General features: G+C 47.9%; 1 protein-coding gene across 6 annotated transcripts in view; it reads left to right on the top strand.

The window, feature by feature from the left end:
* The first annotated feature begins 541 nt into the window (after positions 1 to 541).
* ism1 (isthmin 1) overlaps positions 542 to 16,653 on the top strand; it is a 54,532-nt gene continuing 38,420 nt past the window's right edge. For 3 of the 6 annotated variants that reach the window (XR_016487088.1, XR_016487086.1, XM_090201772.1), the window contains exon 1: positions 569 to 1,824. Coding sequence is in view for 3 of the 6 variants with exons in the window: in XM_090201772.1 (XP_090057898.1) it covers positions 1,684 to 1,824 (141 nt within the window). In the remaining 3 variants the exon portion in view is untranslated. Of the gene's footprint in view, positions 1,825 to 16,653 lie in introns of all 6 variants that reach the window. The other 3 variants (XR_016487087.1, XM_090201771.1, XM_090201770.1) reach the window with 2 other exon arrangements.

The raw sequence follows: 16,653 nt of genomic DNA, 5'->3' as shown, positions 1-16,653 counted from the left end.
CAGAGTCAGTCAGTCACCCACTGTAGCCTGGCAGTAACAGAGTCAGTCACCCACTGTAGCCTGGCAGTAAAAGAGTCAGTCAGTCACCCACTGTAGCCTGGCAGTAAAAGAGTCAGTCAGTCACCCACTGTAGCCTGGCAGTAACAGAGTCAGTCACCCACTGTAGCCTGGCAGTAACAGAGTCAGTCACCCACTGTAGCCTGGCAGTAATAGAGTCAGTCAGTCACCCACTGTAGCCTAGAAGGCTGGCGACACAATTCGTTTTGTTAATCTAGCCTAATAGCTTCAATGTATCATGTATCATTTGTAATATCTTAACTTTTAAAGTCAATATGATCAGTTAATGCAATAACATCGAGCACATATGCAGATGCCGGGCTACAGAGTGTCCAGTGGGTTGACTGTGGCTTGCATGTTATCCGCGCCATGCTGAGTTGCATTGCCACCATCCCTCCCGTGTCACCGGCGCTGAAAGGATAGAAAGGGTTAAATTAAGAAACGGGGGGGGGGGGGGGGGGGGGGGGGAGCTTGACAGCAAACCAGAAGAGGGGCGTATACAAACACTTTCGCCTACAGGAGAGTCCTGCGAGAGAAAAACAGCGTGTATACAGTGTGGAGAGGCTCTCGTTTGGTTTCCACTTTTTGGACACGGTGAGAGCTGAGGGACGCACTTGACGCTTGGATCGGAAGGCTACTGGTTTTACACTGCGGAGAATAGCCAGCAGCATGTCTGGATTCGCGACTGGATGGATAACGGTTGTGCTTGAAAGGGAGAACTCCTCAAACTAGTTGTTTTTTCTTCTTCCGGGAGATCCACTTTTTGGGTGGTGTGATGGTGTGCCAAAGGTGTACCACACCAACGCGTTAATCACCATCTGCGAATTCAATATGACGCTTTTGGATAGATGATAGCCCAGATAATGGGCGGGAGGGAGAATGTGTCCAAAATATCAAAACCAAGGAGTCCTGCGTACCACAGATGAGAGAGAAGAGAGCAAGACGGTTTGATTGTAAGGCGAGGAAAAGGTTTAATTCTGGTTTTAAAAAAAAAGGTGGAGAACGTGGCGCCGGAAACACCGGGCTGGAAGTCTCTTGATAGAAGACTCTACCTGGAGTGCAACACGCGATAAGACTACATTATTTTTTAACATAGTATACACGTTGGGCGCAACAAACAAACAAAGAATTCCGTAGTTATTTCATTACTTTACCCATGGGCAGTTTTACACAGTCGCCCTGACAGCATTTTGGAGAAATAACTTTGGAGATCCACTCCGACATAGAATAAGCATATCATCCACGGGGATACCAAAGGAAACCTGAACCTCGCTGTATGCACCTTTTTAACTTTGATCGTTTTCACACATTGAATCTGAACCCACTTTTTGTTCCACTTGAAGACCGCTCTCCACCGACGCTGATCTGATGTTAATGAACCTAACATAACCACGTGGTCCCAAACTTGACATTTTGACCGATTTGTTTTTCTTGATTCCTCTATTCTCCTTTCCCCCCCACCCCTTTCCCCTTAAAATTGTAATTCTGAATCCAGAAGTGGCTCCGAAGTGGTGTTGCGGCTCCTCGCCCGCAGCGGATCCGGAGCTGGGAGTGTCTGCAGCGGGAGGAGCTGGCGGAGGACCCCCTGCATCACCGCAGGGACCAAAGACCGGTCAGGTGAAAAGGATGGTTCGATTGGCGGCAGAACTCTTGTTGCTTTTAGGACTTCTACTTCTTACCTTACATATCACCGTGTTACGGAGCAGCCCGTTGCACCAAGGGAATTTTACGTTGAGCCAGGATCAGCAGGATACGTTGCTCGCAGAGGTGAGTGCTATTTATTAATCGGTGTCATTCTATCAGAATCTGTAGTATATATTGATGGGGCTCTTTCGGGCTTTTGAGTTTGGGGTTAGAGCTTAAAATGGGGAATAAACCTCTAACTTCTATTCTATTCTGCAGAAGTTGATAGACCTCAGCATCAGTTGAGATGGGCTCTTTGACTACACTGTAAAGGGGCCATGACTACACTCTAAAGGGGTCATGACTATGTTGTAAAGGGGTCATGACTATGTTGTAAAGGGGTAATAACTACACCGTAAAGGGGTAATAACTACACCGTAAAGGGGTAATGACTACACCGCAAAGGGGTAATGACTACACTGTAAATGTGTAATGACTGTTGTAAATGGATAATGACTACACTGTAAAGGGGTACTGACTACGTTGTAAAGGGATAATGACTACACTGTAAAGGGGTACTGACTACGTTGTAAAGGGATAATGACTACATTGTAAAGGGATAATGACTACACTGCAAAGGGGTACTGACTACGTTGTAAAGGGATAATGACTACACTGTAAAGGGGTACTGACTACGTTGTAAAGGGATAATGACTACACTGTAAAGGGGTACTGACTACGTTGTAAAGGGATAATGACTACATTGTAAAGGGGTAATGACTACACTGCAAAGGTGTTACTATGAGTTTCACAGCAATATATATATATATATATTACAGTACAACAACTATATATATATATATATATATATATATATTATTAAAGCAAGTAATGTGTAATGACACACAGGAAAATACTGTAAAATTGACTGTATTATACTGTAAACAAAAAAGACAAGTAATTGCTACTGTAATCGTAGTTAATGGATGAATGAAATTCATTGAGGGGAGGGGTTTTGTATTTCACAGATTTTCCTGTAATTACAAGTTATTGGCGCTAGCTAGGTAAAGTGTTTACACATTACAGCGTATTAATGAATAATTTGTGTTTTTATATCACTTGGTCCTTTCTAGAGGCCTTAACAACGTCTTCCAAACTGGCAGCGACTACAGGGCAAAACAGACCGACAGGACACGACACAATGCTCAACCGTTAAAAGTTGAAGACTAGCTGCCTTGTACATTGTAAATTGATTGGGCACTTTAACCACACAGGAGTTAAGGCTAGGCACCAAAGGCTGAAATTACATCTATCCATTTATTTATTCATTTTGAGATTTGTTGGTATTTTCATAAAGTAAACATGTAAATATCAACAATGTAATTAAAAAAAATGTATATTTTCTTTAGTTTATCATGCTACAATCATACAGATGCTCGTGAATTTTTAACCACGCTTAAAATGAACATTACATCAAACATTTCAAAGTTTCACATCGTTTAAAAGCGCATTTCACAAAGAATGTTTACAAACTCACTGTATTTAGTATCTTCTTTGGAGAGATGGTGATTGGTTTTAAATAGGCGTCTGGTCGTCTAAATTCAGTGTACAATTGGCCCAGCGTCGTCCGGGTTTGGCCGGGGTAGGCCGTCGTCCGGGTTTGGCCGGGGTAGGCCGTCGTCCGGGTTTGGCCGGGGTAGGCCGTCGTCCGGGTTTGGCCGGGGTAGGCCGTCGTCCGGGTTTGGCCGGGGTAGGCCGTCGTCCGGGTTTGGCCTGGGTAGGCCGTCGTCCGGGTTTGGCCGGGGTAGGCCGTCGTCCGGGTTCGGCTGGGGTAGGCCGTCGTCCGGGTTTGGCCTGGGTAGGCCGTCGTCCGGGTTTGGCCGGGGTAGGCTGTCGTCCGGGTTTGGCCGGGGTAGGCCGTCGTCCGGGTTTGGCCTGGGTAGGCCGTCGTCCGGGTTTGGCCTGGGTAGGCCGTCGTCCGGGTTTGGCCTGGGTAGGCCGTCGTCCGGGTTTGGCCTGGGTAGGCCGTCGTCCGGGTTCGGGCGGGGGTAGGCCGTCGTCCGGGTTTGGCCGGGGTAGGCCGTCGTCCGGGTTTGGCCGGGGTAGGCCGTCGGCTGGGGTAGGCCGTCGTCCGGGTTTGGCCTGGGTAGGCCGTCGTCCGGGTTTGGCCGGGGTAGGCTGTCGTCCGGGTTTGGCCGGGGTAGGCCGTCGTTGTAAATAATAATTTCTTCTTAACTGACTTTCCTAGTTAAATAAAGATTATTTAAATAAATAAATCAAAATATTATAATTCAGTTAAAACTGTGAAAGATAACCCTCAATGTAGCCTAGATATAAATTGCACAAGAATTACACATTTATGGATTTTTTTTTTAAGGTATCGTTTTGTCTTTATTCAACCCACTTATGAGTCAACTCGCGCATCACTTATTAATAAAAAATTAAACAAAAACTGCATAGAACCGTTTAAAGGGATAGTTTGGGATTTTGGCATTTCCTTCAGAAAGGATTCACCCCCCCCCTGATTTATTACACATTTTGTTGTGTTATACCCTGAAATCTAAAAGGATTACATAGGTTTTGTTGTTGTTGTACCCATTTACACACAATACCCCATTATGACAAAGCGAAAACATGTTTTTAGATATTTTAGCAAATGTATTTAAAATGAAATACAGAAATATCTAATTTACATAAGTATTCACACCCCTGAGTCAATACTTCGTAGAATCACCTTTGGCAGCGATTACGGCTGTGAGTCTTTCTGGGTAATTCTTTAAGAGCTTTCCACACCTGGATTGTGCAACATTTGCCCATTTATTAATTTTGAAATTCTTAAAGTTCTGCCAAGTTGGTTGTTGATAATTTCTAGACAGCCATTTTCAGCTCTTACCAAGTAGATTTATATCATAACTGTAACTCTGCCACTCAGAAACATTCACTGTTTTCTTGGTAAGCCCTTCAGTTGGAGCCCTTCAATTGGAGCACTTCTGTTAGCCCTTCAGTTGGAGCTATTCAGTTGGAGCTCTTCAGTTGGAGCCCTTCAGTTGGAGCCCTTCAGTTGGAGCCCTTCAGTTGGAGCCCTTCAGTTGGAGCCGTTCAGTTGGAGCCCTTCAGTTGGAGCCCTTCTGTTAGAGCTGTTCAGTTAGAGCTGTTCAGTTAGAGCTGTTCAGTTAGAGCTGTTCAGTTAGAGCTGTTCAGTTAGAGCTGTTCAGTTAGAGCTGTTCAGTTAGAGCTGTTCAGTTAGAGCCCTTCTGTTAGAGCCCTTCTGTTAGAGCTGTGGTAGGTAACCTAGTGGTTAGAGTATAGGAATGGCAGGTAGCCTAGTGGTTAGAGCGTTGGGTCAGTACAGGACAGGACTGAGGGTTAGACGTCTGTAGCAACCAGAAGGCTGGTTTAACTCTTCAGTAGAGGACAGGACTGAGGGTTAGACGTCTGTAGCAACCAGAAGGCTGGTTTAACTCTTTAGTAGATGACAGGACTGAGGGTAGACGTCTGTAGCAACCAGAAGGCCTGGTTTAACTCTTCAGTAGAGGACAGGACAGGACAGAGGGTTAGACGTCTGTAGCAACCAGAAGGCCTGGTTTAACTCTTCAGTAGAGGACAGGACAGGACAGAGGGTTAGACGTCTGTAGCAACCAGAAGGCTGGTTTAACTCTTCAGTAGAGGACAGGACAGGACAGGACAGAGGGTTAGACGTCTGTAGCAACCAGAAGGCTGGTTTAACTCTTCAGTAGAGGACAGGACAGGACAGGACAGAGGGTTAGACGTCTGTAGCAACCAGAAGGCTGGTTTAACTCTTCAGTAGAGGACAGGACAGGACAGGACAGAGGGTTAGACGTCTGTAGCAACCAGAAGGCTGGTTTAACTCTTCAGTAGAGGACAGGGCAGGACAGAGGGTTAGACGTCTGTAGCAACCAGAAGGCCTGGTTTAACTCTTCAGTAGAGGACAGGACAGGACAGAGGGTTAGACGTCTGTAGCAACCAGAAGGCTGGTTTAACTCTTCAGTAGAGGACAGGACAGAGGGTTAGACGTCTGTAGCAACCAGAAGGCTGGTTTAACTCTTCAGTAGAGGACAGGACTGAGGGTTAGACGTCTGTAGCAACCAGAAGGCTGGTTTAACTCTTCAGTAGAGGACAGGACTGAGGGTTAGACGTCTGTAGCAACCAGAAGGCTGGTTTAACTCTTCAGTAGAGGACAGGACTGAGGGTTAGACGTCTGTAGCAACCAGAAGGCCTGGTTTAACTCTTCAGTAGAGGACAGGACAGGACAGAGGGTTAGACGTCTGTAGCAACCAGAAGGCTGGTTTAACTCTTCAGTAGAGGACAGGACAGGACAGGACAGAGGGTTAGACGTCTGTAGCAACCAGAAGGCTGGTTTAACTCTTCAGTAGAGGACAGGACAGGACAGAGGGTTAGACGTCTGTAGCAGCCAGAAGGCTGGTTTAACTCTTCAGTAGAGGACAGGACAGGACAGGACAGAGGGTTAGACGTCTGTAGCAACCAGAAGGCCTGGTTTAACTCTTCAGTAGAGGACAGGACAGGACAGAGGGTTAGACGTTTGTATTAGCCAGTATTGCACTATACATGGAATAGGATGCTATTTGGGAGACAGCCCAGAATCCAACCTCAGGGTTAAGAGGGGTCTAGAATCAACAGGGCGGTTCTGAGGGATGCTGTTACATTAAGCAGTCCCCCCCTCCTCTCTCTCTCTCCCTCCCTCAGCTCTGTTACATTAAGCAGTCCCCCCCTCCTCTCTCTCTCTCTCCCTCAGCTCTGTTACATTAAGCAGCCCCCCCCTCCTCTCTCTCTCTCTCTCTCCCTCAGCTCTGTTACATTAAGCAGTCCCCCCCTCCTCTCTCTCTCTCCCTCCCTCAGCTCTGTTACATTAAGCAGTCCCCCCCCTCCTCTCTCTCCCTCCCTCAGCTCTGTTACATTAAGCAGTCCCCCCCTCTCTCTCCCTCCTCAGCTCTGTTACATTAAGCAGTCCCCCCCTCCTCTCTTTCTCTCTCCCTCCCTCAGCTCTGTTACATTAAGCAGTCCCCCCCTCCTCTCTCTCTCTCTCCCTCCCTCAGCTCTGTTACATTAAGCAGTCCCCCCCTCCTCTCTCTCTCTCTCCCTCAGCTCTGTTACATTAAGCAGTCCCCCCCTCCTCTCTCTCTCTCTCCCTCCCTCAGTTCTGTTACATTAAACAGTCCCCCCCTCTTCTCTCTCTCCCTCCCTCAGCTCTGTTACATTAAGCAGTCCCCCCCTCCTCTCTCTCTCTCTCCCTCCCTCAGCTCTGTTACATTAAGCAGCCCCCCCCTCCTCTCTCTCTCTCCCTCCCTCAGTTCTGTTACATTAAGCAGTCCCCCCCTCCTCTCTCTCCCTCCTCAGCTCTGTTACATTAAGCAGTCCCCCCCTCCTCTCTTTCTTTCTCTCTCCCTCCCTCAGCTCTGTTACATTAAGCAGTCCCCCCCTCCTCTCTCTCCCTCCCTCAGCTCTGTTACATTAAGCAGTCCCCCCTCCTCTCTCTCCCTCCTCAGCTCTGTTACATTAAGCAGTCCCCCCCTCCTCTCTTTCTCTCTCCCTCCCTCAGCTCTGTTACATTAAGCAGTCCCCCCCTCCTCTCTTTCTCTCTCCCTCCCTCAGCTCTGTTACATTAAGCAGTCCCCCCCTCCTCTCTCTCCCTCCTCAGCTCTGTTACATTAAGCAGTCCCCCCCTCCTCTCTTTCTCTCTCCCTCCCTCAGCTCTGTTACATTAAGCAGTCCCCCCCTCCTCTCTCTCCCTCCCTCAGCTCTGTTACATTAAGCAGTCCCCCCCTCCTCTCTCTCCCTCAGCTCTGTTACATTAAGCAGCCCCCCCTCCTCTCTCTCTCTCACTCCCTCAGCTCTGTTACATTAAGCAGTCCCCCCCTCCTCTCTCTCTCTCCCTCCCTCAGCTCTGTTACATTAAGCAGTCCCCCCCTCCTCTCTCTCTCTCCCTCCCTCAGCTCTGTTACATTAAGCAGTCCCCCCCTCCTCTCTCTCCCTCCCTCAGCTCTGTTACATTAAGCAGTCCCCCCCTCCTCTCTCTCTCTCCCTCCCTCAGCTCTGTTACATTAAGCAGTCCCCCCCCTCCTCTCTCTCCCTCCCTCAGCTCTGTTACATTAAGCAGTCCCCCCCTCCTCTCTTTCTCTCTCTCTCCCTCAGCTCTGTTACATTAAGCAGTCCCCCCCCTCCTCTCTCTCCCTCCCTCAGCTCTGTTACATTAAGCAGTCCCCCCCTCCTCTCTCTCTCTCCCTCAGCTCTGTTACATTAAGCAGCCCCCCCCTCCTCTCTCTCTCTCTCCCTCCCTCAGCTCTGTTACATTAAGCAGTCCCCCCCCTCCTCTCTCTCTCTCCCTCCCTCAGCTCTGTTACATTAAGCAGTCCCCCCCTCCTCTCTCTCTCTCTCCCTCCCTCAGTTCTGTTACATTAAGCAGTCCCCCCCTCTTCTCTCTCTCTCTCTCCCTCCCTTAGCTCTGTTACATTAAGCAGTCCCCCCCTCCTCTCTCTCTCTCTCCCTCCCTCAGTTCTGTTACATTAAGCAGTCCCCCCCTCTTCTCTCTCTCTCTCCCTCCCTCAGCTCTGTTACATTAAGCAGCCCCCCCCTCCTCTCTCGCTCTCCCTCCCTCAGTTCTGTTACATTAAGCAGTCCCCCCCTCCTCTCTCTCCCTCCTCAGCTCTGTTACATTAAGCAGTCCCCCCCTCCTCTCTTTCTCTCTCCCTCCCTCAGCTCTGTTACATTAAGCAGTCCCCCCCTCCTCTCTCTCCCTCCCTCAGCTCTGTTACATTAAGCAGTCCCCCCCTCCTCTCTCTCCCTCCTCAGCTCTGTTACATTAAGCAGTCCCCCCCTCCTCTCTTTCTCTCTCCCTCCCTCAGCTCTGTTACATTAAGCAGTCCCCCCTCCTCTCTTTCTCTCTCCCTCCCTCAGCTCTGTTACATTAAGCAGTCCCCCCCTCCTCTCTCTCCCTCCTCAGCTCTGTTACATTAAGCAGTCCCCCCCTCCTCTCTTTCTCTCTCCCTCCCTCAGCTCTGTTACATTAAGCAGTCCCCCCCTCCTCTCTCTCCCTCCCTCAGCTCTGTTACATTAAGCAGTCCCCCCCTCCTCTCTCTCCCTCCTCAGCTCTGTTACATTAAGCAGTCCCCCCCTCCTCTCTTTCTCTCTCCCTCCCTCAGCTCTGTTACATTAAGCAGTCCCCCCCTCCTCTCTTTCTCTCTCCCTCCCTCAGCTCTGTTACATTAAGCAGTCCCCCCCTCCTCTCTCTCCCTCCCTCAGCTCTGTTACATTAAGCAGTCCCCCCCCTCCTCTCTCTCCCTCCCTCAGCTCTGTTACATTAAGCAGTCCCCCCCTCCTCTCTTTCTCTCTCCCTCCCTCAGCTCTGTTACATTAAGCAGTCCCCCCCTCCTCTCTTTCTCTCTCCCTCCCTCAGCTCTGTTACATTAAGCAGTCCCCCCCTCCTCTCTCTCTCTCTCTCCCTCAGCTCTGTTACATTAAGCAGTCCCCCCCTCCTCTCTTTCTCTCTCTCCCTCAGCTCTGTTACATTAAGCAGTCCCCCCCTCCTCTCTTTCTATCTCCCTCCCTCAGCTCTGTTACATTAAGCAGTCCCCCCCTCCTCTCTCTCTCTCTCTCCCTCAGCTCTGTTACATTAAGCAGTCCCCCCCTCCTCTCTTTCTCTCTCTCCCTCAGCTCTGTTACATTAAGCAGTCCCCCCCTCCTCTCTTTCTCTCTCCCTCCCTCAGCTCTGTTACATTAAGCAGTCCCCCCCTCCTCTCTTTCTCTCTCCCTCCCTCAGCTCTGTTACATTAAGCAGTCCCCCCCTCCTCTCTTTCTCTCTCCCTCCCTCAGCTCTGTTACATTAAGCAGTCCCCCCCTCCTCTCTCTCCCTCCTCAGCTCTGTTACATTAAGCAGTCCCCCCCTCCTCTCTTTCTCTCTCCCTCCCTCAGCTCTGTTACATTAAGCAGTCCCCCCCTCCTCTCTCTCCCTCCTCAGCTCTGTTACATTAAGCAGTCCCCCCCTCCTCTCTCTCCCTCCTCAGCTCTGTTACATTAAGCAGCCCCCCCCTCCTCTCTTTCTCTCTCCCTCCCTCAGCTCTGTTACATTAAGCAGTCCCCCCCTCCTCTCTCTCTCTCTCCCTCAGCTCTGTTTGATGTATTTATAGCGTGCCCTTGTCACTCTGCCCTGCTACACAACAACCATGATAAATGGGGATTCGTGCCAGACGTGGGTTCAATACTACTCAAAATCATTTCAAATACTTCAGCTGTGCTTAATTGACCTGACCTGTTGCAATGGATTCAATAGAACCCCCCCCCCCCAAAAAAAAAAAACACCCACCGGGGCGGGCACTTCAAAAGATTTCAAATAATGTTTCAATCCAGGACTGATTTATGCGTTGGTGGTTGGTGGGTTAGGGGTGAGCTAAGAAAGGCGTTCTTCCTAAAGGGACACATTTCGGTGTGAAAGTAAGTGAGAAGAATTAACGGTGTACAATATGGAGATGAACAGAACATCACACATTATTATCATTATTATTATCATTATTATTAGTATTATTATTATTATTATTATTATTATCATTATTATCATTATTATTATTATTATTATCATTATTATCATTATTATTATTATCATTATTATCATTATTATCATTATTATTATCATTATTATTATTATCATTATTATTATTATTATTATTATTATTATCATTATTATTATTATATATTATTATTATCATCATTATTATCATTATTATCATTATTATTATTACAGCTGTGTACATACCGCCACAAGCAAACACCAAGGCAGCACTCAGCGAACTGTAAAAGCTCATACATCAGGGAATGCTGTTTTTTTATTTTTTTTATCCTGAGACGTGGCTTACAGACAATAAACTCGACCCTGCTATTCAACCAGATGGCTTCTCCATATTCCGATTAGATCAAACGGTGGCTTCTGGTAAGTGTCGGGGGGGGGGGGGGGTGTGTTTCTCCATAGATCAGTCCTGGTGTATCGAATTGGAAACATTGCGAGCTCCTGTTCACCCGACCTGGAGTTTCTGATGCTAAAATGCCAACCCCACTATATGCCGAGGGAATTTCACGTGTGTTATTGTCACAGCTGTGTACATACTGCCACAAGCAAACACCAAGGCAGCACTCAGCGAACTGTAAAAGCTCATTATCCAGCAAGAATCCTCTCACCCAGAAGCAGTCTTTATTGTCACGGGTGACTTTAACCAAGCCTGTCTAAAACCAATATTTCCCAAAATATCACCAACCATGTATCCTCCCCCACAGGAGGATCCAGTGTGCTTTACCATGTACACACAAACATCCATGATGCAAAGCCATACCCCACCCCAAATTCGGCCAATTAGATCACATCTCTCTGTTCCTACACCTCGCCTACAAGCAGAAACTCTAGAGGGAGCCACCAACACAGAGAATAGTGAGGCGCTGGACAGAGGGGCAGACTCCATGCTGCAGGACTGTTTAGAGAATAGTGATTAGAATATGTTCAAATATTAATCCACCCAGGACTCATCCGTCAACATTGAGGAATATACATAGTCAGTCAGGCTTGATTAGGAAATGTGTTGATGATGTTGTACCCACAATAACAATCCGGACTTACCCCAACCAAAAACCCTGGATGAACGGAGATATCCATACAATGCTGAGAGCCCGTACTGCAGCATTCAATGTCAACAGAACAAACCCTGATGACTTGGTGGCGCGCAAAGCATACAAGGCAAGCAGGTACGAGCTCTGCGAATCCATTAAGGATGCAAAAAGACAATACAGACTCAAACTTCAATTGATGTTCGACAACTCCGGCTCGCAGCACATGGCAAGGACTACCGACTATCACAGACTACAAATGCAAATCCAGGACGCAAATACAGCTGTGCGTTGCACACAGAAGCCTCCCTCCCAGATGAGATTAACACATTCTATGCTCGCTTCAAGGCCGACAATACCAAGTCATCCAGGAGGACTCTCGTTGTTCCGGACGACCAGGTGCTTTCACTCTCCGAGGCTAATCCAATTTTCCTACTGCTGCAACAGATCCACGGAAGATGCCATTTCCATCACTATTCACATGGCCGTAACACATCAGGACAAGAGGAACACCTATGTGAGAATGCTGTTCATTGACTACAGTTCATTATTCAACACTATTGTTCCCTTGCAAGCTTGACACCAAGTTCAGAGCCCGGGGTCTGGACACCACCCTCTGCAACTGAATCCTGGACTTCCTGACTGGCATGCTGTGAGGATTGGCAACAACACCTCTTCCACACTGACTCTTAACACAGGGCCCCCCCAGGGTTGTGTCCTCAGTCCTCTGGTGTACTCCCTTAGGGGCCCCCCAGGGGTGTGTCCTCAGTCCTCTGCTGTACACCCTTAGGGGCCCACCAGGGGTGTGTTGGCATTGGAGTGCCAGGACACCAACCTCTCCCTTAACGTCGGCAAAAACAAAGGAGTTGATTGTCGGCTTCAGGAAGCATAGGAGGGAACATGCCCCAATCCACACCGATGGGACTACAGTAAAGAGAGTCAGACGTTTTAAGTTCCTCGTTGTCTGCATCACAGAGGATTTGACACGGACCAACAACACCACCACTCTGGTCAAGAGGGTGCAACGGCGCCTCTACTTCCTAAGGCGATGAAGAAATGCTGGTTCCTCTCCAAATATTGGACTATAATTGTGCCTTCCTGTATTAGTACACTGATGCTAAAATGTTTATTCTACTCTAATGCCATTTACTTTATGTTCATATTCTTATCTTTTATTGTTTCTTATTGTTGTTGCACTGTCGAGAAGGAATCTGCAGGTAAGCATTTAGTTGGACGATGTGTACCATGTGTACCGTACATACGACTAATACAACTGGAAACTTGGAGGAGCAAGGCTTTGATGTCCATGAATGTTCTGCTGCTCATCTAGTTTTTAATACAGTACATTAAAACAACCTGTGGTAAATATATCAACATCAGGTATAGCAGTCCTGTCTTTGTGATTTGATTGGCTAGCTGCAGCATATTCTGCAGAGCCACAGGAATAGGAAATATCCCAGGAATTTACAGAGTGTGTGTCGCACTGCAGAATGTTGGAACAGACTTGGAATAGTTTATGACTGTTCCAACACTACGCACAAGAACAAGAGAAGCCAAGGGAAGCCACTTGGGCCAGTTAAAGTACAAATATCACCCCCAAATATATATCACCCCTAAATATCACTCCCAAATATCACCCCTAAATATCACTCCCAAATATCACCCCTAAATATCACCCCCAAATATCACCCCCAAATATCACCCCTAAATATCACTCCCAAATATCACTCCCTAAATATCACTCCCTAAATATCACTCCCAAATATCACCCCTAAATATCACCCCCAAATATCACCCCTAAATATCACTCCCAAATATCACTCCTAAATATCACCCCTAAATATCACCCCCAACCTGTCAGGAGAGGATATAGAGTTATGTTTGTTGTATGTTAAAGGACTGTTGTGGTTTGGAACAGGAAAAGCCTGACGTGAGACCAGATCTATTTGTGCTGTGGTCATTTTCATACCAATTAAGATGGTCATAGAAGTTGGGCCATGAACAGACCTGGGACACGGCTAGTGTCAAACTGGGTCAGCTAGTTTGGACTGGGACAGCTGGTTTGGACTGGGTCAGCTGGTTTGGACTGGGACAGCTGGTTTGGACTGGTTGAACCCTCTGCCCTCTAGTGTGAGACTGGGTCAGCTGGTTTGGACTGGGTCAGCTGGTTTGGACTGGGACAGCTGGTTTGGACTGGGACCGCTGGTTTGGACTTTTTGAACCCTCTGCCCTCTAGTGTGAGACTGGGTCAGCTGGTTTGGACTGGGTCAGCTGGTTTAGACTGGGTCAGCTGGTTTAGACTGGGTCAGCTGGTTTGGACTGGGTCAGCTGGTTTGGACTGGGGCAGCTGGTTTGGACTGGTTGAACCCCCAAATATCAGCCCTAACCTGGCTAGAGATGACACCTAACACTGTGAGACTGGGTCAGCTGGTTTGGACTGGGTCAGCTGGTTTAGACTGGTTGAACCCTCTTCCCTCTAATGTGAGACTGGGTCAGCTGGTTTGGACTGGGTCAGCTGGTTTGGACTGGGTCAGCTGGTTTGGACTGGGTCAGCTAGTTTGGACTGGGTCAGCTGGTTTGGACTGGGTCAGCTAGTTTGGACTGGGGCAGCTGGTTTGGACTGGTTGAACCCTCAAATATCAGCCCTAACCTGGCTAGAGATGACACATAACACTGTGCAACATTGATGTATGAATTCCTAGCCCTAACCTGGCTAGAGATGACACCTAACAATGTGAGACTGGGTCAGCTGGTTTGGACTGGGTCAGCTGGTTTAGACTGGTTGAACCCTCTTCCCTCTAATGTGAGACTGGGTCAGCTGGTTTGGACTGGGTCAGCTGGTTTGGACTGGGTCAGCTAGTTTGGACTGGTTCAGCTAGTTTGGACTGGGTCAGCTGGTTTGGACTGGGGCAGCTGGTTTGGACTGGTTGAACCCTCAAATATCAGCCCTAACCTGGCTAGAGATGACACATAACACTGTGCAACATTGATGTATGAATTCTACTGAACATAAAGGGCCAGTTTCCCGGACTCAGATTAAGCCGAGTCCTGGAACAAGAGGCACTTTTAATGTAGAATCTCCAATGTTTTTTTTTAGATTAGAAGTAGGCCTAATCTGAGTCTGGAAAACTGACCCACTATTTAAAATACTGTAGAAGATAGAAGATAGAAATTCATGAAAACATTTTTTAAAATTCTCATAGGAATTGAGTCAGCCACCACTCTGCCGCACAGTGAGTTTAACATTGCACCAGTCCGCATACAACTTCGCTGCATAGCGAACCTGAGTACTGTTGTTAGAACAGAATGGGTTTTTGTGTTCTGTGAAAGACTCGCTCTGCTCTGGCAGTGACGCCCAGATCTGGTTGACTGGTCTGCCACTGAAGACGATGATGTCACCTCCCCCTCCTTGCCTTGTCACGCACCAGGGGGTTATTTTCATGGGAAGGTGTCATATTTAAAGAGCCCATTCACTGAGACACAAATGGGACAGGATGGGGCTGTGTGCACCTGTGGAACGGCTGTGGAACGGCTGTGGAACGGCTGTGGAACGGCTGTGGAACGGAGAATAGACCTTTTTTAGACCCAGTGTTGGCGGACAGGAAGTGTGGTGGCAGGAGAACAATATCCTCACCACCGACTCACAGGAAGTGTGGTGGCAGGGGAACAATATCCTCACCACCGACTCACAGGAAGTGTGGTGGCAGGAGAACCATATCCTCACCACCGACTCACAGGAAGTGTGGTGGCAGGAGAACAATATCCTCACCACCGACTCACAGGAAGTGTGGTGGCAGGAGAACAATATCCTCACCACCGACTCACAGGAAGTGTGGTGGCAGGAGAACAATATCCTCACCACCGACTGACAGGAAGTGTGGTATCAGGAGAACAATATCCTCACCACCGACTTCACAGGAAGTGTGGTGGCAGAAGAACAATATCCTCACCACCGACTCACAGGAAGTGTGGTGACAGGGGAACAATATCCTCACCACCGACTCACAGGAAGTGTGGTGACAGGGGAACAATATCCTCACCACCGACTCACAGGAAAGTGTGGTGACAGGGGAACAATATCCTCACCACCGACTTCACAGGAAGTGTGGTGACAGGAGAACAATATCCTCACCACCGACTTCACAGGAAGACGAGCCTTCCACCGAGGAACAATAACACATTAACAGCTTATTTAGGCAAATACAACCTATTCACGTTGTATGAGTTGACCTTGGAATCGGGGTATGCGTTTCTCCCCAGTTGATCTCCACGACACCGTAATAGTCAAGTGATTTACAATCTGCAAATCCTCCTTCTCCTTGTGTTAAGGATGCACTATGTAGAAAGAGCTCCTCCATTTCCTGGTTGCTAAAATTTTAATCTAATAGTTTGCCTAATTTCAGTTTATGACAAAACAAGCAAGTATAGTGTAGAGAATCACTGTACCGTCTAAACCGCTGTGAAATACATTGTCCATAACCAAAAATATTGTATTTTCAACTGTTTGAAGCTGTTGTACAGAACCAAAAGTACAAGATTCAAAAACAACATTTATGAACGGGAAGCACAGAAATAGCACACACAGAACAGATCTACCGCCTCTCAGACTTGCTTTCAATGAGGATGACAGATCTATAACTCACATTTTCTATGTGAATTTTGGGGGTCAGGTCGTCCATAAAGTTACATATTGTAGCTTTAATTGATTTCAAATATTCAAATAGTCAAATATTTTAAAGCAAAATATACAGTTTACCACGTTTGAGAGATGAGAGTGGGGGGGGGGGGGGGGGGGGGGCAGCTGGTTGAGCAGCAGCATCTGGGCCCAGTGTACCCCGCCTTCATTTCCTGTCCCTTTCCCCAGGGGGGGGGACTGCCCCCTGAGTGGTTACCCATTGGAAAACATCCTCCTTCTCCTCTTTCTCCTCCTCCTTCCCCTCTCCCTCCTCATCCCCTTTTCTGCTCCTCGTCTTCTCCTCTTCTCTTCCTCCTCATCTACTCGTCTTCTCTGCCTCCTCTTCCTCCTCCTAATCTCTTGGCAAAGTGAAAAAGGAGGAAGCAGGAAAAAGGGGGTAAAAAATAGGACCTCTGTGTGTGGAGTTTCATTCATGGGTTTTCAGGGTGTGATGAGAGGGGAGGGGAACAGAATCCCAGGGGGGCCCCGGATTACCTGAGAAATTGTTTTGATCTTCAAATGAAAACACTTCCTTGGTGGCGAGGAAAGGGGGAAGACCTAGCATGAATAACGTGTCTTAAAGGCTGTTTCCTGTTTCTCCAGATATATGTAGGAGACTGTTTCCTGTTTCTCCTGATATCTGTAAGAGACTGTTTCCTGTTTCTCCAGATATC

The sequence above is a fragment of the Oncorhynchus mykiss genome, chromosome 16 (assembly GCF_057628025.1).
Source record: "Oncorhynchus mykiss isolate SJ-2025 chromosome 16, ASM5762802v1, whole genome shotgun sequence".
Taxonomy (NCBI): Eukaryota; Metazoa; Chordata; class Actinopteri; order Salmoniformes; family Salmonidae; genus Oncorhynchus; species Oncorhynchus mykiss.
Note: the sequence above shows the minus strand (reverse complement) of the source record. Positions and strands in the feature narration are given on the sequence as shown.